The sequence below is a fragment of the Coregonus lavaretus genome, assembly GCF_964263955.1.
Source record: "Coregonus lavaretus genome assembly, chromosome: 19".
In the NCBI taxonomy this organism is placed as follows: Eukaryota; Metazoa; Chordata; class Actinopteri; order Salmoniformes; family Salmonidae; genus Coregonus; species Coregonus lavaretus.
The window spans coordinates 7,138,342-7,162,769 of record NC_140006.1 but is presented as its reverse complement, the minus strand read 5'-3'; the positions used below and the strand labels follow the sequence as shown (position 1 = coordinate 7,162,769).

General features: G+C 43.7%; 1 protein-coding gene across 2 annotated transcripts; it reads right to left on the bottom strand.

The window, feature by feature from the left end:
- Positions 1-39: 39 nt before the first annotated feature.
- Positions 40-24,296, bottom strand: LOC311147138 (rho guanine nucleotide exchange factor 18-like). Of its 2 annotated transcripts, none has more exons than XM_084183764.1 (19): positions 24,167-24,296; positions 17,378-17,560; positions 17,104-17,244; positions 16,836-16,957; positions 16,561-16,671; positions 13,798-14,041; positions 13,339-13,590; positions 11,071-11,256; positions 10,592-10,798; positions 10,282-10,406; positions 10,064-10,135; positions 7,858-7,905; positions 7,510-7,692; positions 6,653-6,805; positions 6,326-6,454; positions 6,008-6,190; positions 3,168-3,366; positions 1,301-1,405; positions 40-1,185 (listed from the first exon to the last, which is right to left on the bottom strand). In XM_084183764.1, exons 2-19 carry the CDS (start codon positions 17,478-17,480, stop codon positions 1,010-1,012), a joined length of 2,739 nt encoding a protein of 912 aa, XP_084039890.1. In that variant the 5' UTR covers positions 17,481-17,560; positions 24,167-24,296; the 3' UTR covers positions 40-1,009. The 2 variants fall into 2 exon arrangements, with proteins under 2 accessions (XP_084039890.1, XP_084039891.1); XM_084183765.1 differs by having other exon boundaries at positions 154-1,185; positions 17,378-17,557; positions 24,167-24,250.
- Between the last annotated feature and the right edge of the window lie 132 nt (positions 24,297-24,428).

Genomic DNA, 24,428 nt, shown 5'->3' with positions numbered 1-24,428 from the left:
ACAAAATGTGGAATAAGTCAAGGGGTATGAATACTTTCTGAAGGCACATGTGTTCTAATTCGATTTATGTGTTCACTGGAAACTGTGAGCAACATAATTCACAAATCCTTCTAAACAACCTCCCCATATTAAAACAACATAATTCAAAAAGTTAAATCTTAACATTATTATTTACAAGTTACCTTTGTTCCCAGAACATAACCATATTACAGTTAAACAATGAGGAAAAAGGAAAAACGATTTGCTCCAGTTCAAACTACATTCTCACACACAGGGCAGCTGTTGTGTGGTAAAACTTAACTAAAACTCCATGTTGAGCGTTGATATCGCGTGGTAAGGCTGTCTGCATTCAACAGTCCACAAAATGTCATGACACCCACTCCTGTCTCCCTCATGACAGAAACCACAGTAGAATTGGCATCATTTAAGTCCAGTAGTCATAATTATTCTGTGTTAAAATACAGTATAACCCCATACCATTATTATTCCCTCTAACAGATAAATCTACATTTACTTCCATACATTCTATGACATAAATGCATTATTTTGATTAAGACATTCTGATTTCAAGCAGCAGGTCAACGATATAGATTAAAGTCGTTTCTAATGCGCTCTGAGAATAAAACGTGCTTGGCACCTCAGATCTGTAAACAAGTTATAATAATAAACAGCTTCCTAACAACACCGCTCAACATTCATGTAAGAATCCTTTAAAAGTAAAGACTTGAGTGCAGAGAGTGGTTAGAGACGATTCCTCTTAAACCATGACAGAAACACTCATCAGAACAATATGGAAATTCAACAGGCACTCAATAAGTACCAGGAATTAGAAAAGTCCAATCAGTAAAACATTAAAATCTTTACTGTACAGTGATCAGAACAGACTACTTTGGCGGGCCAAATAAAATCACTTGTGGACCGGTTTTGGCACACAGGCACCCAGTTGCAGACCCCTGGCATAGGCCCTATGAGTTAGGGTTTTGGTCTTACCCTGTATCACCCTGTGTCCTTACAGATAGATGACGCGTTCCTTGGTTGGTTTGCTTGCTATGTCTTTGGGGAAGGGTGGAGGATGAGGAGGTTCGGGTGGAGGGAAGTGCCTCCTCATGCTGCTGCTGGACAACAGGGTCTGGGTCTGGGAGGGCTTGGCATTGGACAGAGGATCTGGAGGACTAAAGAAACGATCTGAGGAGGGATAACAACGTAGGGTTAACTTACTCATCGTGTGTCCGTGCGTGCGTCATGTTAATTTAGATCCTGAGACGTTAAAACAAATCTCCAGTCATGGTAAAAATCTTACCTGATTGGTTGCTCCTGTGAGGGCTCACAGTCCTCTTCCCTCTCAGACTCCCGCACTCTTTTCCTGTCACTCTGATCGGCACCACCTGAGACATGTCTATAGATGCTGCAGGAGGAAAGACAACTAAAGAGAAATACTCACTTCCTAACAGATAATCGAATTTAGAGTGTCATAGCAAAGGGGTGTGAAGATCTTGTGACTGACATCCTGATCCCACCAGTGGCGGTCGGTGCTTATTTCTATAACAGCATATTGGATGACTCTCATTCATATCCCATTCACCCAGCTCAATGTAACATTGATAGGTTTAGGCTACTACATGATACTTCAATTTTCCCTATATCAATGAGGTTGCTACAACCTAGCCTATGAATGAAAGTTTACAACATTGGTGCACACAGGTCGAGAGAAAGATTTGAGGTGACAGACAGTGACGCATTCAATACCGCCTTGCACAATCTTGCCTGCATCTAGCTGATCTAGGGTGTAATCTTTAGTCCAACAGTTGCAAACAAGAGTTTCTATTGGACAAATTCAGGTATGTTTATCCCAGTTTGGTTCCGTTTAAGAAACGCTTTTCAACAGAATCGGCGGAATGAATACATCCCTGATCACACGCAAACAGTTCACTTTCATAGCCATATACAAACAGCTCGATGTAGTCCTTATCGCATCTACGTGCTCTCCTCCTCTCACCTTTTCCCTTCGCTTGTGGACTTCAATGCACAACACATCAGCTGTCTGTGACCAGGGGGAAATGTCCAAGCTAAACCTTCATATCATATCCAATACACACAGCCTACATCGTTGTCACCATATTAGTTAAAGTAACGTCATAGTCAACATAGCTAATAGAACTAATGCGTTAGTAAACCCGCTACAATCATGCAGTACAGTGTACAGCCAGTAAGCAGTTACACAGGCGGGCCCCGGTGGCAATACATTTGTAAAACCAAAAGCTTACCTTGACTTGGAAGAGTTCCAGTGTTGGATAGTCATAGCCAGCTAGCTAACATAGCATCCCTCTGTTTGAGCAGGCTAAACTAGCTAGCTGCATTTGCTACCTAAGTACAGTACTTTCCCTCTCTTGCTCCTCCTACATTTTTAAAGAAATTAATTTGTTCAAACTGTTCAACTATTGTCTTTCTCTGAGTCAACTACTCACCTAATTGTATGCACTGCAGTGCTAGCTAGCTGTAGCTTATGCTTTCAGTACTAGATTAATTCTCTGATCCTTTGATTGGGTGGACAACATGTCAGTTCATGCTGCAAGGGCTCTGATAGGTTGGAGGATGTCCTCCGGAAGTTGTCATAATTACTGTGTAACAGTGGAGGCTGCCTCATAATAATGGCTGGAACGGAGCAAATGGAATGGCATCAAACACATGGAAAGGATACCATTCCACTAATTCCGCTTCAGCCATTACCATGAGCCCGTCCTCCCCAATTAAGGTGACACCAACCTCCTGTGCTGTGTAAGTCTATGGAAGGGGGTGAGAACCATGAGGTTTTGTATTGAAGTCAATGTACCCAGACGAGGACAGCAGCTAGCTGTCCTCCAGCTACACCATGGTGCTACCCTACAGAGTGCTGTTGAGGCTACTGTAGACCTTCATTGCAAAACAGTGTGTTTTAATCAATTATTTGGTGACGTGAATATATTTAGTATAGGATAACTTTAATGTTTCACTAATTTTATGAAATTCACTGAGGAGGATGGTCTCCACTGGATCCCACTCAGCCTGATGAAGAACCTTTGTGTTCAATACATTGCAAATAAAAACTACAGGAGCATCTAACCATCCAGTGTGTGGGTAGTTTTCTTATACGATCATTTCTACCATGTATGTAAATTAAGTGTTCTGACCTGCACTATGCATGCACTGGTGCGATCCCTTTTTTCTGCTCTTCTTGTTGCCCTTGCTGCTGAGGGCAGCCAGCTTGGTGGGGATCTGCTGCTGCACGGCCCCTGGCTTGTGGACCACCTGGTTGGTGGTGCTGATCAGGTGAATGGGAACCTCCACTTTAGGGGGCACAGGGCTGATGCTCTCCCTACGAAGGGGCACCTACAATACAATACGATAATGTAAAGTTATGAATACTGTAACCTTGTCCCCAGGCTATTGCGCACAGCACATTTAAACCTGGTACGTCAACGATTCAAAGTTGGCCTTAGTGGGAGTGACCATACAATGTAAAGTATTTGTCATCATTACATTTTTGCGAATCACACGAGTGCGAGGCGTGGCTCTGTGCTTGTTCTGCGCTAGCGTATGGGGGAGGATTAGGGGGAAGGGGTTGTGGGTAGACGTGGGCGGTATACCGTTTATACCGTGGATTTTCAATACCGTTAGGGGAACCCCCGCCTCGTGGGGGCTGCGTGCTACGCCACTGCTTATAACTAACTATATCTGTAACTATAAGAAATCTAAGATGTGTCAAATAAATTACAGTGCATTCAGAAAGTATTCACATCCCCTGACTTTTTCCACGTTGTTGTGTTACAGTCTGGTTGAGATTGTGTGTCACTGGCCTACACACAACACCCCATAATGTCAAAGTAGAATTATATTTTTACACATTTGTACAAATTAATAAAAATGGAAAAGCTGAAATGTCTTGAGTCAATAAGTATTCAACCCCTTTGTTATGGCAAGCCTAAATAAGTTCAGGAGGAAACATTTGCTTAACAAGTCACATAATAAGTTGCATGGACTCACTCTGTGAGCAATAATAGTGTTTAACATGATATTTGAATGACTACCTCATCTCTGTACACCACATATACAATTACCTGTAAAGTCCCTCAGTCGAGGAGTGAATTTCAAACACAGATTCAACCAACAAGACCAGGTATGTTTTCCAATACCTCGCAAAGAAGGGCATGGTGAAGTTATTATTGGATTGTGTATCAATACACCCAGTCACTACAAAGATACAGTCATCCTTCATAACTCAGTTGCTGGAGAGGAAGGAAACCGCTCAGGGATTTTACCATGCGGCCAATTCTGACTTTAAAAATGTTAGAGAGTTTAATGGATGTGATAGGAGAAAACGGAGGATGGATCAATCAACAATACTAACCTAAATATTCCAAAACATGCATCCTGTTTGCAATAGGGCATCAAAGTAAAACTGCAAAAAAAGTGGCTAAGAAATGTACTTTGTCCTGAATTGTCCATATTTTCAAGCATGGTGGTGGCTGCATCATGTTATGGGTATGCTTTTTATTGGCACGGACTGGGGAGTTTTTCAGGATAAAAAAAATTAATGTAATGGCAAAATCCTAGAGGAAATAAAGAAATAATGGCACAAGCAAAATCCTAGAAAAAACCTGGTTCAGTCTGCTTTCCACCAGACACTGGGAGATTAATTAACCTTTCAGCAGGACAATAACCTAAAGCACAAGACCAAATCTACACTAGAGTTGCTTACCAAGAAGACAGTGAATGTTCCTGAGTGGCCGAGTTACAGTTTTGACTTAAATCTACTTGAAAATCTAAAATGGCAAGACATTAAAATGTTTGTCTAGCAATGATCAACAAACAATTTGAGCTTGAAGAATTTTGAAAAGAATAATGGGCAAATGTTGCACAATTCAGGTGTGGTAAGCTCTTAGAGACTTACCAAGAAAGACTCACAGCTGTAATCGCTGCCAAAGGTGCTTCTAGAAAGTATTGACTCAGAGGTGTGAATACTTATGTAAATTAGATATTTCTGTATTTCATTTTCAATAAATGTGCAAACATTTCTAAAAACATGGTTTTCACTTTGACATTATGGGGTTTTGTGTGTAGATGGGTGAGATCTTTTTTTTATTTAATCCATTTTGAATTCAGGCTGTAACACAACAAAAAGTGGAATAAGCCAAGGGGTTTGAATACTTTCTGAAGGCACTCCAGCTATGCATTTGGTTTGCTAACTTGCTAGCTAAGTGGCTAGATGTCAAGATCAAGCTTCTTGGTTACAGCAGAAGCATTCAATCTCCTCCTGGATCAAGATCCCTGCTGCCTAAATTGTTTCGTGCATCAATATTATTATTTATTTTTGTATATATAATTTTTTGAAATAATGTCCCTTGTGTGCACTTCCGGTAATACCGTATACAGAAACTGTATGAAAATCTGAATACCGGCCAACCTTGTCAGAGATGATTGGTTGGTAGATTAAGCCAATGCTTATGCGCCGGGAGTGTCTCCTGGTCTTTCTGTATTGGCTAACGAAGGCCAAGTTTGATGCTTTGGTCCACCAGACTCTTTATTTGGGCGGAAGCCTCTGGGAACATTATGAATACTGTGAACTACTGGGATTGAACTCGTAAGAGTGTTCTGATAGGGAACTTTGTCACTTTTAATGGAAATGCATTTTGTGAGGTCAGCACACAAAATACACAATATGAATACACTATAGTACAATAAATTGAATACAAAAACCCTGGAAGGTGAACACACATATTCACATAGTCCTGTGGATAGTGTTGCAAAGTACCGGTAACTTTGCCAAAATTCCCAAGTTTTACAGAAATCTCCTACTTCTCATATCTCCTATTTCCTACTTATTCCCTCCTGATTCTAGGAATCTTATAACCGGGATTTCTAGAAAACCTAGGAATTTGGGGAAAGTACTGGAATTTTTCAACTCTATCTGTGGTTGGTATACTGTCCTTCCATGTAGTCTAGCCCATGTTATGTCCTAGCTATGTCTCACCTCTGGGGGCTGCTCCAGGAAGAAAGCTGTGGCTAGAGAGGGGCTGGGTTGGACGTGGACCTTGGAGGTCTGGATGGGGGTCACGTCACCTCCCGTGGTCCAACCACCCATCAGGTCCCCTCGTAACGACTGGGAAAGGTCCCCTCGGAAGGAGGCAGAGTGGGGGAGGTTCCCTCTGAACGACTGGGAGTGGGGGAGAGGAGAAGAAGAGAATGACCAGATTACCTAAACGTCCCATACATCAATATCTATAAATGCATAATTAACAGCCCTCTCACTATTGGTCCTCAGTCCTTAACGACCACACCACCTCCTCACCTGCTGAGTGTTGAAGTTAAAACTCCCAGGGTTGGCAATGGTCTTGTTCTTCTTCAACTTCATCTGTATATCCAGGCGTTCCTTCTGTTTCTCCACAGTCCTTGTAGACTCCCTCAGCCTCTCCAGATCCTGTTGGTACGGTACATCACATGAACAATGAAAAAAGGCCAGCAGCACTCACTTGGATAAAATTGCCAATTGAAGATTAACTTTTTATTTTTTTAAACATTTGGCCATTTAGCAGACACTCTTATCCAGAGCAACTTATAGTAAGACCACAATTGTTATATTGTAACATTGTATAATGTAACAAAACGAAGCAGCAACCTGTTGGTAGATTTCTCTCCATCTCTCCAGCTCCCCCCTCTCCTCTGCTAGCTTCTCCTCCAGTCTCCTACACTCCTCCTCTCTCTGTCTTAGCTGCGCCTCCAGGACCTCCGCCTGCAGCTGGTGGCGCTCCTGCTCCTTCTCCCAGTGAGCCTGCGGATGAGATGGATGAGAGAGGGAAATGAGAGAAGTGAGATGAGTTTCTGCTCGAACAACTAGAAAACCAGGCGAGGAAGGTTCCTAACTAATCAGCGATCAATCAAGTACAAGGGAGAAGTAAAAACCCTGCAGACACTCGGCCCTCCATGGAACGAGTTTGACACCTGTGAGACAGAGAGATATCATAGATAAACACAATAGATAGTTCAATTAATAGATAGAGGATTAATCGAGATCGATAGATCAATAAAAATAAAAAGACACAGGAAATTGCAAGTACTTGTGCACAGAGACACGCAACATTCATCCAGCAGGTGTAACCCTACAACAAGATTGTATGTATACATATACAACATGTGGCTATATTTTGATAAAAGCTTTAAGACGTAATAACTGATACAGTGTCTGCAGTTTAAAGCTCTATTCTAGCTAGCTACCTGTTCCTGATGGTGTCTGCAGCTTGTGGAAGTTGGCCATCTCCTCTCTCCGTTTCTCTACCTTTGTTTCTCTACTTTTGTTAAGTACCTGTTCCTGTAGGCCATCTCCTCTCTCTGTTTCTCTAACATAAACTATTTTCTACCTCAGAGTTTTAAACTGTTCTAGTACCTGTTCTTGTCTGTGCTGTCTGCAGCTTGTGGAAGTTAGCCATCTCCTCTCTCCATTTCTCTAATGTAATAAACTGTGTTCTAGTTCAATACCTGTTCTTGTCTATGCTGTGTCTGCAGCGTGTGGAAGTTAGCCATCTCCTCTCTCTGTTTCTCCATGTTACGTTGTTTCTCCTGCTCCAGGAGCACGTTGCCACGAGGACGGCCAGGATGCTCGCGCTCTGACAGCAAGGCACGCTGCAACTCAATGTGGCTGTCCTGCTGGGAGACGATGGCCTACGGGGAATGGCAGGGAACAAACTTAACGCCAGGAGGCAGAGGACAAACTTCAGACCAGGGATGGGCAGTGGACACACTTAACCTATCTAATGGTAAGATACGACAGGTCAAACCTATCAACTGTCTCTATAGAATGTAAAGAATAGATACAGTACGTCTTACCAGCAGACTGTAGAGTTTTTGTGAGAGCAGCAGCACCCTGTCAAAGAACTGGGGAGAGAGAGACAGAAATAAGGTTGTAGCAGCTTTCGAAAAGCCGTGGGAAAACCAAATGCAAGATTTGAGATGCACATCCAAAATCCAATCGAAAACCCAAGAATCCAAACGAAAACGTATTTATTTTCATAGAATCCAATATAATAAGTGCAAGGTAAACAAAGGTTCCAATATTCCAGGTAAACAAATTAGGTCAAGGTAAAACGTGTGGTTAAAGAAAATAGATATCACGGTCTCACAAACATTTGCTTTACTTCCTGTTTCTATATACCCAATATGTGGCTATCTGGGCAGGCCCACCCATACTTACAACTAATTGAGGATAGAGGGAGTAATTGGCCTATTATAATTCAAATAATAGAACCATAATAAGAAATCACATTACCAAATTACTGCATAAACCATATAGAGTGCTGTGAAAAAGAATTTGCCCCCTTGTTGATTTTCTCTATTTTTGACACGGAATGTTATCAGATCTTCTACCAAAACCTAATGTTGGATAACGGGAACCTGAGTGAACAAATAACACAACATTTTGATAAAGTTATGAAACACCCAATGCCCCTGTGTGAAAAAGTAATTGCCCCCTTACACTCATTAACTGGTTGTGCCACCTTTAGCTGCAATGACTGCAACCAAACACTTCCTAGAGTTGTTATCATTCTCACATCGCTGTGGAGGAATTTTGGCCGACTCTTCCATGCAGAACTCCTTTAACTTCGAGGTATTTGTGGGTTCTCGAGCATGAACTGCTCATTTCAGGTCCTGCCACAACATCTCAATCAGGTTTAGGTCTGGACTTTGACTAGGCCATTCCAAAACTTTACATTTGTAGATTTTCAGCCATTCTGATGTAGACTTGCTTGTGTGTTTTGGATCATTGTCTTGCTGCATGACCCAGCTACGCTTCAGCTCACAGATGGATAGCCTGACATTCTCCTTTAGAATTCTCTAATACAGGCCTCCCGAGTGGCACAGCGGTCTAAGGCGGCACTACAGACCCGGGTTCAATCCCAGGCTGTTTCACAACCGGCCGTGACCGGGAGACCCATAGAGCGGCGCACAATTGGCCCAGCGTCGTCCGGGTTAGGGGAGGGTTTGGCCGGGGGGGCTTTACTTGGCTCATCACGCTCTAGTGACTCCTTGTGGCGGGCCGGGCGCCTGCAGGCTGACCTCGATCATCAGTTGAACGGTGTTTCCTCCGACACATTGGTGCTGCTGGGTTCCGGGTTAAGCGGGCGGGTGTTAAGAAGCGCTGTTTGGCGGGTCAAGTTTCGGAGGACGCAGCGATGAGACAAGATCGACTGGGGAGAAAAAGGGGGGTAAATTACGAAAATAATAAAAATAAATAAATAATAATCTCTAATACAGAGCAGAATTCATGGTTCCTTCAATGATGGCAATTTGTCCAGGTCCCGAGGCAGCAAAGCCTCCCCAAACCATCACACTACCACCACCATGCTTGATAAACGGTCAAGCTATCCGTCTGTGAGCTGAAGCTGAAGTGCAGCAAGACAATGATCCAAAACACACAAGCAAGTCCACATCCAAATGACTGAAAAGCAACACATTTAAAGTTTTGGAATGGCCTAGTCAAAGTCCAGACCTAAACCTGATTGAGATGTTGTGGCAGAACCTGAAACGAGCAGTTCATGCTCGAAAACCAACAAATGTTATGTCGCTAAGTTAAAGCAGTTCTGCATGGAAGAGTGGGCCAAAATTTCTCCACAGCGATGTGAGAGACTGTTCAACAACTCTAGGAAGCGTTGGTTGCAGTCATTGCAGCTAAAGATGGCACAACCAGTTAATGAGTGTAAGGGGGCAATTACTTTTTAACACAGGGGCTTTGGGTGTTGCATAACTTTGTTTATGAAATAACTATTTTTGTATCCTTTTTTTCATTCAGGTTCCCTTTATTTGATATTAGGTTTTGGTTGAAGATCTGATAACATTCAGTGTAAAAAAAAAATGCAATAATAGAGAAAATCAGAAAGGGGGTAAATACTTTTTCACAGCACTGTAAATAAATGAAATGATCCTTAAATATATATATTATCTAATAGACAAATATTTGCATAACTAATACAATAGAAAACTGTCTCCAACAGGTTGGCACAATAAAAAAAAAGTGATATGTTCTAGCAACACTTACCTCAGCTTCAGGAAAGGATGGATTTGGGCATGGAGAACTCCAGTATGATGCTGGTGCTGGTGACTCATCTACCTGTAATCACAATACCATGAATCAGACAAACTAAACCAGTCAATACCGCCCTCCCTCTCTCAGGAGAGAACAAGAGCACACTTGTAGGAGGGAACAAGTGCCCACTTGGAAGAGAAAGGGAGAGAATGGAACAGCCAGTAACTCACCGACAGTTCCAGACTCTCTGATTGGTCAAGGTCCTGTAGCTGGGGGTCAGAGTTTGAATGCTGACCTCTGTCTAGAGGTCTTCCTGCCACACTGTCTAGCTGTTCTCCCGCCTGTATATTACCATCTGGAAAACATGAATATGAACAGTGGTATAATAAAGGAAAGGTAAAGGGGGATACCTAGTCAGTTGTACAACTGAATGCATTCAACTGAAATGTGTCTTCTGCATTTAACCCAACCCCTCTGAATCAGAGAGGTGCGGGCGTCGATCCAGCATCCATAGTCCATCTGTATGAGTGGTAGACTTACTCTTCACAGGGGTTATGGGATTGCAGACATAGCCCCCACAGGTTTCGGCTCTCCTGAGTGCCACCAGGTTCCACAGCCCCCCAAGGCCTAGCCCCCCTGGACGGAGCCGTAGCACTTCTGGCCTCAAACTGTATCCCCCTGATCCCAGGCTGTCCTTTGGATCTCTCACAGTTACACCGGACAGGAGAAGGTTCTGCAGATTCTCCACTGAAGAGAGAAGAAGAAACGAAAAGCTGATTCCCTAACTGACAAGCTGACATTGGATTCTCATGGTGGGTCAATAAGCATTTATAACAGATTTACTAAAGAAAATGGTTAAGTTAACTATTATCAGATCCTATCAGACCTAGCAGGAGTACCAAGGCCAGCCTATCAGGAGGTGAAGGTGGAGCTATTACAATATTGCTTTAACCTATCAAATCCTCACAGATCTCCACAATTGCTTAGGGCATAGGGGCGGATTTGTCATTAATTCCTACCCTCAGTGATGGCCCCCTTGAGCAGTGTCTCCCCCTGCTGGAGGTCTAGGGCGTCACTGCGGAGCAGCAGACGAGAGTGGTTCACTACATCCTCCAGCCCTGGTACAGCCTCCGCCATGTCAGCAAACATATGCAGCTTCTCTGTCAGGCTCTGCATGATCTGGACATCCTTCATACACAGACTCCCTGGAGACACACAGATTATATGGTCAGAAAAATACACAGACCTACAGATGCTCTGGACACACACACATTCCATATGACCTGACAATGGTAGTTGAGGGCATTTGGACAGCTGTTATTGAGAACATTTTGAAGCGCTCAGGTAGAGCTGGTATGGGTAGAGTCTTTTACCTTGGAAGTCTCTGAGACTGGTTTAGCCTGGCCTCCTCCTGTTCACTGTACAGCTGCTCCTCTATCGTGTGCGTGGCAAAATAGCTCTATTTTCATGTCATCCAACAAATGTAAAAGCCTGGAGTTTGCTAACTTGCATTGGCACTTGGATTGGAACTGGTGGTTTGGTCAGATGACATGAACATAGACCTCTTTGGTCATGCACACCAGTGGTGGGCTTGGCGTCAAAATAAGGATGCAGAAAAGAACCTCATACCTACTGTAAGATATGGTGGTGGATCTTTTGATGTTATGGGGCTATTTTGCTTCCACTTTTCCTGGGGCCCTTGTTAAAGACATGCTCCGGTACTTTGGCGACTAGTAAGTATTTTTTAAACCTCCCGCGTTGGGCTGGATGTGTCAATGTGTAGTTCATACATGCATCATCTATGAGCAGAATTACTGTCTTACCTCAATTAGCCACGAAATCCCAAGTTTGAAAGCGACTGTTTTCTGGAAGCTGTGTGGCGCCATTTTCCCTACATTTACCCTCACGTGGACCAGTCCCCTTAGCAATTCGAGTTGCAGCCAATGAGCTTCAGCCCCTCGCTATTTGAGTGACAGCTCAAGATGCACACACAGTAGAGCGAGAGAGAGCCATGATGTGGTGCACATACAGTGAGCTCCAAAAGTATTGGGACAGTGACATTTTTTGTTGTTGTTTTAGCTCTGTACTCCAGCACTTTGGATTTGAAATGATACAATGAGGTTAAAAGTGCAGACTGTCAGCTTTAATTTGATGGGATTCTTATATCGGGTGAACCGTTTAGAAATTACAGCATTTTTTGTACATAGTCCCCCCATTTTAGGGGACCAAAAGTATCGGAACAAATTCCTGTTTATTAAAGTAATACAAAGTTTAGTATTTGGTCCCATATTCATAGCACGCAATGACTAGATCAAGCTTGTGACTCTACACATTTGTTGGATGCATTTGCTGTTTGTTTTGGTTGCGTTTCAGATTATGCCCAATAGAAATGAATGATTCATAATGTATTGTGTCATTTCAGTCTTTGTTATTGTAAATTGATATCCTTCATCTGCGCTTACGGACTGCCCAACCACAGGTTTTCAATGGGGTTTAAGTCGGTAGACTGAGATGGCCATTGCAAAATGTTGATTTTGTGGTCAATTAACCAATTCTTTGTGGATTTAGATGTGTGCTTGGGGTTATTGTCTTGCTGGAAGATCCACTTGCGGCCAAGTTTCAGCCTTGTATTACATTTACATATTAGTCATTTAGCAGACGCTCTTATCCAGAGCGACTTACATGAACTACACATTGACACATCTAGCCCAACGCGAGAGGTTTAAAAAATACTTACTAGTCGCCAAAGGCTCCCGAGTGGCGCAGCGGTCTAAGGCACTGCATCTCAGTGCTTGAGGCGTCACTACAGACACCCTGGGTCGATTCGAGGCTGTATCACAACCGGCCGTGATTGGGAGTCCCATAGGGTGGCGCACAATTGGCCCAGCGTCGTCCGGGTTTGGCCGGTGTAGGCCGTCATTGTAAATAAGAATTTGTTCTTAACTGACTTGCCTAGTTAAATAAAGGTAAAATAAAATAAAAATAAATCAAGGATCTTGATAGATTCTGTATGGAAGAATGGTCTAAGAACCCTCCCAATGTGTTCTCCAATCTCATAAACATTTTAGAAAAAAGGCTCAGTGCCTTTATACTCGCAAAGTGAAAGGTATTGAAAACAGGGGTGCCAATCATTTTGACCCCAATCTTTTTGAGAGAAGAAATATTTGACAAAATGTGGGCATACAATATAGCCCAGTATGTATATTATTTATTTTATACAGTGTTTTTGCTAATCTTTATCAAGGGTGCCAAAACTTTTGGATCTGACTGTATTTCTTTTAAATCACCTTTCAGCCATCCGTTGGCCGCCCGCCAGTTGGTCTCCTCATGGAGCAGGGTTCTGGACCCCTCTGCCAGGTCCTCTCTCCTGAACACCCTTCCGTCCTTCAGCCTGCCCTGAGAATGAGGTTCCAACCTGCTGCCTATGTCTCTCAGCCTAGAGGCCCTCTCATGGTCATGGACCTGAGAGTCCACAGCAGAGATGGTCTCTCTGATCAGAACCAGGGCTTGGGCCAGGGCACCGTGCTCCTCACTATCGACTGATGGGAGGAGAGTAGAGGATTGGGTTTGGGTTAATTCCATTTCAATTCAGTCAATTCAGGAAGTAAAATCAAATTCCATTTGTGAACAGCGTGGTTATCAAGCATGGCTGGGCCTGGGGGCTGATGGTACAAAGAGATATGCAGCCTAGCCCAGCTGAGCCCACCTTAAAGGCATTCAGTTACCTAACTGAGTCCGTTAGTTACCATCAGTGTTCTGTAGAATGCGTTCCACCAGAACGGGGTACTTTGTGAGCCGCTGAGACACCAACAGAATACATTCTGGGACTCCTAACCGCCGCACAATGGACAACCGACCGATTTTCGTAATCAAGTTCTGGAACTTCTTGTTGTTCTGTAGCTGTTCTTTGTAGAAGCTGACAGCATCTGTGTGGTGACTACAGAACACTCCATAGCTCTCCTTCATCCTCTCTCCCATCTCACCTGAAAACTACACCACAACATCATCATCATGATGATCAGGTAAACAACAACAAACATTCTGATCAGGTATGACAAAGGGATAGTACAGAGTCATTATTTCTTTAGAATGTTTTCTCAGAATCAGAGAGAGAGAGAGAGAGAGAGAGAGAGAGAGAGAGAGAGAGAGAGAGAGAGAGAGAGAGAGAGAGAGAGAGAGAGAGAGAGAGAGAGAGAGAGAGAGAGAGAGAGAGAGAGAGAGAGAGAGAGAGAGAGGCGCTACCTGCTTGATTAGTATATCTCCCAGCTGTGTAATGGTTCCTACCTGTTTGTGTTACAGTGTAATGGTTCCTACCTGTCTGTTTTAATGACTCATGGTCAAAAGTTGAGAATAATAATAAGCCATTTAGCAGACGCTTCTATCCAAGCGACTTACAGTCATGTGTGCATACATATTTACGTATGGGTGGTCCCGGGGATCGAACCCACTACCCTGGTGTTACAAGCACCATGCTCTACCAATTGAGCTACAGAGGACCACAATGACACAAGTATTGGTCTTCACAAAGTTCGCTGCTTCAGTGTTATGAGATATTTTTGTCAGATATTACTATGTTATACTGAAGTATAATTACTAGCATTCCATAAGTGTCAAAGGTTTTTATTGATAATTACATTAAGTTTATGCAAAGAGTCAATATTTGCAGTGTTGACCCTTCTTTTTCAAGACCTCTGCAATCGGCCCTGGCATGCTGTCAATTAACTTCTGGGCCACATCCTAACTGATGGCAGCCCATTCTTGCATAATCAATGCTTGGAGTTTGTCAGAATTTGTGGGTTTTTGTTTGTCCACCCGCTTCTTGAGGATCGATCACAAGTTCTCAATGGGATTAAGGTCTGTGGAGTTTCCTGGCCATGGACCCAAAATGTCGATGTTTTGTTCTCCGAGCCACTTAGTTATCACTTTTGCCTTATGGCAAGGTGCTCCATCATGCTGGAAAAGGCATTGGTCGTCACCAAACTGTTCTTGGATGGTTGGGAGAAGTTGCTCTCGGAGGATGTGTTGGTACCATTCTTTATTCATGGCTGTGTTCTTAGGCAAATTGTGAGTGAGCCCACTCCCTTGGCTGAGGATGTTTTACTGTTGGCATGACACAGGACTGATGGTAGCGCTCACCTTGTCTTCTTCGGACAAGGTGTTTTCCGGATGCCCCAAACAATCGGAAAGGGGATTCATCAGAGAAAATGACTTTACCCCAGTCCTCAGCAGTCCAATCCCTGTACCTTTTGCAGAATATCAGTCTGTCCCTGATGTTTTTCCTGGAGAGAAGTGGCTTCTTTGCTGCCCTTCTTGACACCAGGCCATCCTCCAAGTGTCTTTGCCTCACTGTGTGTGCAGATGCACTCACACCTGCCTGCTTCCATTCCTGAGCAAGCTCTGCACTGGTGGTGCCCCGATCCCGCAGCTGAATCAACTTTAGGAGACAGTCCTGGCGTTTGCTGGACTTTCTTGGGTGCCCTGACGCCTTCTTCACAACAATTGAACCTCTCTCCTTGAAGTTCTTGATGATCCGATAAATGTTTGATTTCGGTGCAATCTTACTAGCAGCAATATCCTTGCCTGTGAAGTCCTTTTTGTGCAAAGCAATGATGACGGCACGTGTTTCCTTGCAGGTAACCATGATTAACAGAGGAAGAACAATGATTTCAAGCACCACCCTCCTTTTAAAGCTTCCAGTCTGTTATCCGAACTCAATCAGCATGACAGAGTGATCTCCAGCCTTGTCAACACTCTCACCTGCGTTAACGAGAGAATCACTGACATGATGGCAGCTGGTCCTTTTGTGGCAGGGCTGAAATGCAGTGGAAATGTTTTTTGGGGGATTAAGTTCATTTTCATGGCAATTAATCTGATCACTCTTCATGACATTCTGGAGTATATGCAAATTGCCATCATCAAAACTGAGGCAGCAGACTTTGTGAAAATTAGTATGTGTCATTCTCAAAACTTTTGACCACAACTGTATATATGAATGGACAAATCCATCAATCACGTGACACCATTCATTCCTATGTGAAGACTCAATAGTGCATTGAAGCCAAATGAAGTCGGTTAAGATGGCGTCTCATGGAGACAATATGCGTAGTTTGAGCTACTCCAGGAAGTGAAGTTGAAGGCTAACTCAGTGCTGCACCCTCTCATTCATTAACTCAAGTTGAAGGCTGACCTGGGTACTGCATGCAGCCATTAGCAACTAAATTATCCTCATAACTTCTTTGTGCGATTTTATAATAATCGGTTCAAGGATAAACATCTGGTGTATTAGAAGCAATTATTGGTAACTTGATTGTCTTCGATATTTACACAAAGATTGCAATTTTTTCCATTCACTAAAATGGGGGATCCTGTTTTCTGCTAACAATGCCTGCAGTACCGCGGTCGGCCTTCAACTTCCGTGGCTTCAATGAGAGTGGGCAGTCGTTTTCCCCCGGTCTGTGTGACAGTGTAGTGGTTCCTACCTGTCTGTGTAACAGTGTAATGGTTCCTACCTGGTTGATGAGTATAGCTCCCAGCTGTGTGACTGTGTAGTGATTCTGTCCGTCGCGGCAGTCTCTAAGACACCACAGGAAGTGTTGGTGGATGTGCAGCAGGCTGTCCATCTGATGGAAGAGTAAAGGAAACGATTACTGCACATGCAATACACACCTATTGGTTTTAAGCAAGAGATGGAGTCACCGGATGGGAACATCCTGTCCAGCCTAGTCTCCTCCACCTGCAGGCTCTGTCTCAGATCTCTCTCGCTCCATATGTACGTGTGTGTTACCTGAGGGAACATCCTGTCCAGCTTATGCTCCTCCATCTGCAGGCTGCGTCTCAGCTCATACTTGTACACACTCAGCAGCAGCTTCAAGGTCTGCAGGTGGTACACCTCCATCTGGATCAACTCTGACACACACACACACAAATACAGCATCATCATTATTACTGTTGTAAAGAAGTCATCAACAACATAATTGTAGCAATGGCTAATATCATCATCACCCAAACCAGTTCTTTAATGATAAGATCAGCTACCCCAGCTATATTCTTACCGTAGATGACATCTTGTCTCTTTATAGCGTCTTTGTGTAGTCTCTTTATGTACTGCTGGTCCACAGAGACACTCCAGGACTCTCCCTCCAGGTCCTGAGCATCAGCCTCCAGCTCCGCTCGCAGGGCACTGTAGTGGCCATCTACACACACAATAACACACACACAGCTTAATGGGCATCTAGACACACACAACACAGTGTCACAATAACACACAACAAACATAAGACAGGTACAATAACACATCCAGGACTAACTACTGTAGTGATCATGTACCTTCTAAGTTGATGATGTCGGTGCTGGACGAGGAAAGGGACACAGAGTCCTCAGGAGGAGGGGGTCGAGGAGAGAGTCCTCTGAGAGCATCCAGGTCATCCATGTGTTATGTCAGGGTTAAAGGTCAGGATGATGGGGCCGAGGCCATGGAAGGCTGGGGGATGGAACCTGTGTACAGGACTGCTGGATGGAGAGAGGAGATAGATTGCATTTTTATTACGTTGTGTTTTCTTATTTATTTGCTAATTTGTAAAGCTAATGAGAAAAACCTGGCCAGGTCACAATACGAAAAACCTGGCCAGGTCACAATACCGCATACGATACTGGCAGTCTGGTTTGATGTAAAGACAGTGTTTTGTTTGTTGTGGCCTACTGTAATTTGAGATGTTTAGACTGATTTTAGATTAGATACACTCACAAAAAATATGTGGACACCCCTTCAAATTATTGGATTCGGCTATTTCAGCCACACCCGTTGCTGACAGGTGTATAGAATCGAGCACACAGCCATGCCATCTCCATAGACAAACATTGGCAGTAGAATGGCCCATACTGAAGAGCTCAGTGACTTTCAACGTGGCACTGTCATAGGATGCCACCTTTCCAACAAGACAGTTCGTCAAATTTCTGTCCTGCTAGAGCTGCCCCGGTCAACTGTAAGTGTTGTTATTTTGAAGTGGAAACATCTAAATCAAATCGTATTTGCCACATGCGCCGAATACAACAGGTGTAGACATTACAGTGAAATGCTTACTTACAGCCCTTAACCAACAATGCATGTATTTCTTAATAAAAAAGTAAAATAAAACAACAACAAAAAAGTGTAAAAGTAAAATAAAATAACAGTAGGGAGGCTATATATACAGGGGGATACCGGTGCAGAGTCAATGTGCGGGGGCACCGGCTAGTTGAGGTAGTTGAGGTAATATGTACATGTGGGTAGAGTTAAAGTGACTATGCATAAATAATTAACAGAGTAGCGCAGCGTAAAAAGATGGGGTGGGGGTGCAAATAGTCCGGGTAGCCATGATTAGCTGTTCAGGAGTCTTATGGCTTGGGGGTAGAAGCTGTTGAGAAGCCTTTTGGACCTAGACTTGGCGCTCCGGTACCGCTTGCCATGCGGTAGCAGAGAGAACAGTCTATGACTAGGGTGGCTGGAGTCTTTGACAATTTTGAGGGCCTTCCTCTGACACCGCCTGGTATTGAGGATCTGAGGACCCATGCCAAATCTTTTCAGTCTCCTGAGGGGGAAATAGGCTTTGTCATGCCCTCTTCACGACTGTCTTGCTGTGTTTGGACTATGATAGTTCGTTGGTGATGTGGACACCAAGGAACTTGAAGCACTCAACCTGTTCCACTACAGCCCCGTCGATGAGAATGGGGGCGTGCTCAGTCCTCTTTTTTTTCCTGTAGTCCACAATCATCTCCTTTGTCTTGGTCACGTTGAGGGAGAGGTTGTAATCCTGGCACCACACGGCCAGGTCTCTGGCCTCCTCCCTATAGGCTGTCTGATCGTTGTTGGTGATTAGGCCTACCACTGTTGTGTCGTCAGCAAACTTAATGGTGGTGTTGGAGTCGTGCCTGGCCATGCAGTCATGGGTGAACAGGGAGTACAGGAGGGGACTGAGCATGCACCCCTGATGGGCCCCCGTGTTGAGGATCAGCGTGGCAGATGTGTTATTACCTACCATTACCACCTGGGGGCGGCCCGTCAGGAAGTCCAGGATCCAGTTACAGAGGGAGGTGTTTAGTCCCAGGATCCTTAGCTTAGTGATGAGCTTTGAGGGTGATGAGCTAGGAGCAACAACGGAAATATCTAGGAGCAACAATGGCTCAGCCGCAAAGTGGTAGGCCACACAAGCTCACAGAACGGGACCACCGAGTGCTGAAGCGCGTAGCGTTTAAAAATCGTCTGTCCTCGGTTGCAACACTCAGTACTGAGTTCCAAACTGACCCTGGAAGCAACGTCAGCACAATAACTGTTCGTCGGGAGCTTCATGAAATGGGTTTCCATGGCCGAGCAGCCGCACACAAGCCTAAGCTCACCATGTGCAATGCCAAGCGTCGGATGGAGTGGTGTAAAGCTCGCCGCCATTTAACTCCGGAGCAGTGGAAACACGTTCTCTGGAGTGATGAATCACGCTTCACCATCTGGAAGTCCGACGGACGAATCTAGGTTTGGCGGATGCCAGGAGAACACTACCTGCCCGAATGCATAGTGCCAACTGTAAAGTTTGGTGGAGGAGGAATAATGGTCTGGGGCTGTTTTTTATGGTTCGGGCTAGGCCCCTTAGTTTCAGTGAAGGGAAATCTTAAGGCTACAGCATACAATGACATTCTAAACGATTTCTACTGTTGATTCCTTGAAATGATCAAAAGCCTGTATAGAAAATACCCCAGACAGGAAGAGAGGATTAGATGGTGTTGAATCCTGACAAATACTATTTTCTATTACAGAACAGAAACAAAGCCATTGGTGTGGGTGGAAAGGAAAGAAAACTGGTTTGACACAGTTACAGTGTCACAGCCCTAGTCAGACCAGCTCACTGACAACACACATGGCAGAGGGAGAGAGAGAGAGAGAGAGAGAGAGAGAGAGAGAGAGAGAGAGAGAGAGAGAGAGAGAGAGAGAGAGAGAGAGAGAGAGAGAGAGAGAGAGAGAGAGAGAGAGAGAATACACACAAGACAGCAGGGGGCAATTCCATGTTAACGAAATTGCGCCGAGACTCTGATTTTTTAACTTAAAAGTATGCCAAACAAAAAACATTGATTTCAAAGTTTAACAACCCATACAACTCTATGCACAAGGTCTACTTTTAACAATTTACACTGAATGTCGGTAAAATCTCCCTCAGTTTCTTGTGTCCACGTTTTCCAAATTACGATTCAACGACATCTGCAGAAAGAATGGGGTATTAGCTATGGCATGACACATTGACTCTTTTGGTTATTGAACTAGAGTAAGTGAAGTGGATTCTCACCCAGTAACGGAATTGCGGTAATCGAATCTGAAGTAATCATAGATGTCTATGTTTCACAAGTTTGGACATCAAAGTACAGCACAGTAGAGTTCAGTACAGTACAGTAGAGCTCAGTAGAGTACAGCACAGTAGAGTTCAGTACAGTACAGTAGAGTATAGTTCAGTACATTATACTGTACTCTACTGTACAGTACTGAACTATACTCTACTTTTCTTTACTGTACTCTACTGTACAAACGTGTGAACACAACTGTTGATTGTGACTACTATGATTTCCCATTGTAGCCGATTCAATTGTAGAAATTCCATTACCGATTTGGCAACGGAATTGAGTTTTAAATCACTTAATAATACATAAAATGTATATCAGTAAAAACACTAATTGATAGGTCTACCTTTACTTGATACTTCTGTGTACGTTCATTATCCTCCCTCCTCATGAGGGAGAGAAATTAAGTTACGTTTTTTTGTTAACGGAATTTCAAGGTACAAGGCAATGTTACAGGAGGCAAATAATTTCTCCAAAACTAAATATAAGTGTTGATATAAGTTGGCAGGGGTCTTTACTTCAACATTATTGTGTTTTGATGTATTTTAATACCTTTTAAGACTTTCTCTGGTAGATGTTTTCTAAAAACCCTTTTCTATCTGTTTGACCAGAAATCAATGCCTTTGCTTATTCAACATTTTTTGGGATGGATGTTTTATTTATTTATGTATATATGCCTTAATTTGTAAAAAATATATAGTCTCTAAGCTTTAATTTGAGACCCAATTTGACATGCTCCTATGAACTTGATTGATGTTAATTAGCATCATAGCATAGGCCTAACTGTCACAGTTGTGAACTGTCCCTGTCAACTAAATTGCATTGAAATAAAATCTTAATGAAGCCTTCATAGATCCTTTATAAGGCATACATAGATGAATTAAAAAAACATTCATAAGCATGTGTCATGCTAAAAAGGATGGAGAGATGGTTATGTCACATGTAAAATGACAGTACACCATCAGTATGGATGGACCTCAGAGCATGTTGGACTTATTTGCCCAACCACAGTAGCTCATAGATCTCTCTCTACTGGGTGGACACATACACACACATGGCAGTGACAGCCAAAACATATAGACAGGAGTGTGTGCCATGGAGAAAACTAATCCACTGGCTGCGTGTGTGTGTGTTTAGTTCACACAGCTGGGTACTAAAGACACAGTTCACACACCCTTCTCTGTCTCTACAGCCTCTGGCTCATCTGTTAAGTAGACAGACAGACACAGACATACATACAGACAGACAGAGCTTCCTCCTACAGTACACCACACACAAAGAGTCAAGAAGAGGCACCCTATTCCCTACATGGTGCACTACTTTTGACAAGGGCCCATAAAGGTAGTGCACTACATTTGGAATAGGAATTAAAGTTCTACAGTCCAGTACTGACCTGGGAGGAAAGGGTAGGAGGTGTGAAGCGTGAAATACAGGTCAGCCCCTGTGTGTTAGAACAAGAACTAGACTAGAAAGACAGCCAAGTATCCCGGCAGGTGAACGCAGTGTCAGTAAAGTAACGCTTTCTCAACTTTCAATGCATTTTACCAGAAAAATTTTATCATGCAATATAAAAAAAAGGTGAGTAAATGGCATTTATACTCCACTACAACACTGACTGCCTGTAGAACATTACACACCTATGTGAGAATGCTATTAATTGACTACAGCTCAGCATTCAACACCATAGTGCTCTCAAAGCTCATCACTAAGCTAAGGACCCTGGGACTAAACACCTCCCTCTGCAACTGGATCCTGGACTTCCTGACGGGCCGCTCCGAGGTGGTAAGGGTAGGTAACAACACATCTGCCACACTGATCCTCAACACAGGGGCCCCTCAGGGGTGCGTGCTTAGTCCCCTCCTGTACTCCCTGTTCACTCATGACTGCATGGCCAGGCACGACTCCAACACCATCATTAAGTTTGTCGACGACACAACAGTGGGAGGCCTGATCACCGACAACGATGAGACAGCCTATAGGGAGGAGGTCAGAGACCTGGCCGTGTGGTGCCAGGTTAACAACCTCTCGGTCAACGTGATCAAGACAAAGGAGATGATTGTGGACTACAGGGAAAAAAAGAGGACTGATCACGCCACCATTCTCATCGACAGGGCTGTAGTGGAGCAGGTTGAGAGCTTCAAGTTCCTTGGTGTCCACATCACCAACAAACTATCATGGTCCAAACACACCAAGACAGTCGTGAAGAGGGCACGACAAAGCCTATTCCCCCTCAGGAGACTGAAAAGATTTGGCATCGGTCCTCAGATCCTCAAAAAGTTATACAGCTGCACCATCGAGAGCATCCTGACTGGTTGCATCACCGTCTGGTATGGCAACTGCTCAGCCTCAGACCGCAAGGCACTACAGAGGGTAGTTGCGTACGGCCCAGTACATCACTGGGGCCAAGCTTCCTGCCATCCAGGACCTCTATACCAGGCGGTGTCAGAGGGAGGCTCCAGCCACCCTAGTCATAGACTGTTCTCTCTGCTACCGCACGGCAAGCGGTACCAGAGTGCCAAGTCTAGGTCCAAAAGGCTTCTTAACAGCTTCTACCCCCATGCCATAAGACTCCTGAACAGCTAATCATGGCTACCCGGACTATGTGCATTGCCCCCCCACCCCAACCCCCTCTTTTACGCTGCTGCAACTCTGTTTATTATTTATGCATAGTCACTAACTCTACCCACATGTACATATTACCTCAATTACCTCGACTAACCGGTGCCCCCGCACATTGACTCTGTACCGGTACCCCCTGTATATAACCTCCCTACTGTTATTTTATTTTACTACTGCTCTTTAAAAAAAAAATGCTAATCATTAAACTGCATTGTTGGTTATGGGCTTGTAAGTAAGCTTTTCACTGTAATGTCTACTGTAATGATGTGAGGGGCAGCTAGCTAGGCCTAATTATAATCATGTGACCTGCTCCCATCAGGGGTTCTGCAGGGACAGACTGAAAAATACAGAATACAGCCTCACTAACGGCTGGCCCGGTCTGGCCCGGCCCAGGGGCTTTTTCCCTTGCTGAACAATGTCCCATGTTAAGTTGCTATCTGAGAGGTGATAGTGACACCTGTCAGGTCTTCTAGCAGGGTCCATGATGATCATGGGAGAGGCCATTCTCTATGGAAACAGAGAGAATGCATGGAATGCTACTGTGTTCTTGGATAATTCTTGGAGAGGCACATTCCACAAGGATCTGTCTTTCTAATGTCATGTACTGTATTCAACATAGACACTGAGGTTTTGAACCTCTTCACCTCCTAACAGGGAATAGTCAGGAGTGTGAATGGCAGGTGTTATTTCCAGTAGAGGAGAGGAGTGTGTAGAGAAATAGGTACAAGTGGGTGTCTTAACGTTTATGCTTTGGTGTCTTGGAGAGATATATATATTCAAAATCTTAGTTTGACAACAGATAACATCCAAGTGAATTGAATTACTTTCAATAGATTATTTTGAGAAAATATTGCATTTCAGTTTGAAGGCTACAATGCATATGTTTGTAAAGCATTTCAATATAGTAAGTCAAATACATGTCGGGGGAATTTTCGAAAAGTTAATTGAAGTTAAAATTACTGGGATCACTCCAATTTTATAAAGTTTTTATGGCGACCAACCAACCTAGCAACACTCATTTGCCAGTTCCACATAGTCAGGTCAGGTGTTACAGCCTAAGTCAACAATAAGTATTTCCTTTCCCCGTGAAATAAAACTATCAAATACGACATCAAACCGCTAGCCTCGATCAATTCTTACCCCACCGTCGAACTAATTCCAGCGCGAGCTGTTGTAAAAATGTTGTTACTTTGTATCAGCTGCTAAGGATCCCGAACAGCATCGACCGCGTTGGCATGTACTATATTGTGTCCGTTTCCTACATAGAGATAGATAGACGACGCTTTGTATCTGTGGCTTTATAGCTTCTCTGACAGCATGTGTTGCGCCATTGAGGATATCTCCATTTTTAAGTAGTCGATTTTCTTCTTCACGATTGGCGGATGTAAGAAATGCTATTTTT

Coding starts and splice junctions, on each gene's coding strand:
- LOC311147138 (XM_084183764.1), bottom strand. CDS start 17,480: ATGGATGACCTGGATGCTCTCAGAGGACTCTCTCCTCGACCCCCTCCT. Junction 14,042..16,560: donor GAGCTATACTCATCAACCAG/GTAGGAACCATT, acceptor GTTGTGGTGTAG/TTTTCAGGTGAGATGGGAGA. Junction 7,693..7,857: donor AAAAACTCTACAGTCTGCTG/GTAAGACGTACT, acceptor CATTCCCCGTAG/GCCATCGTCTCCCAGCAGGA.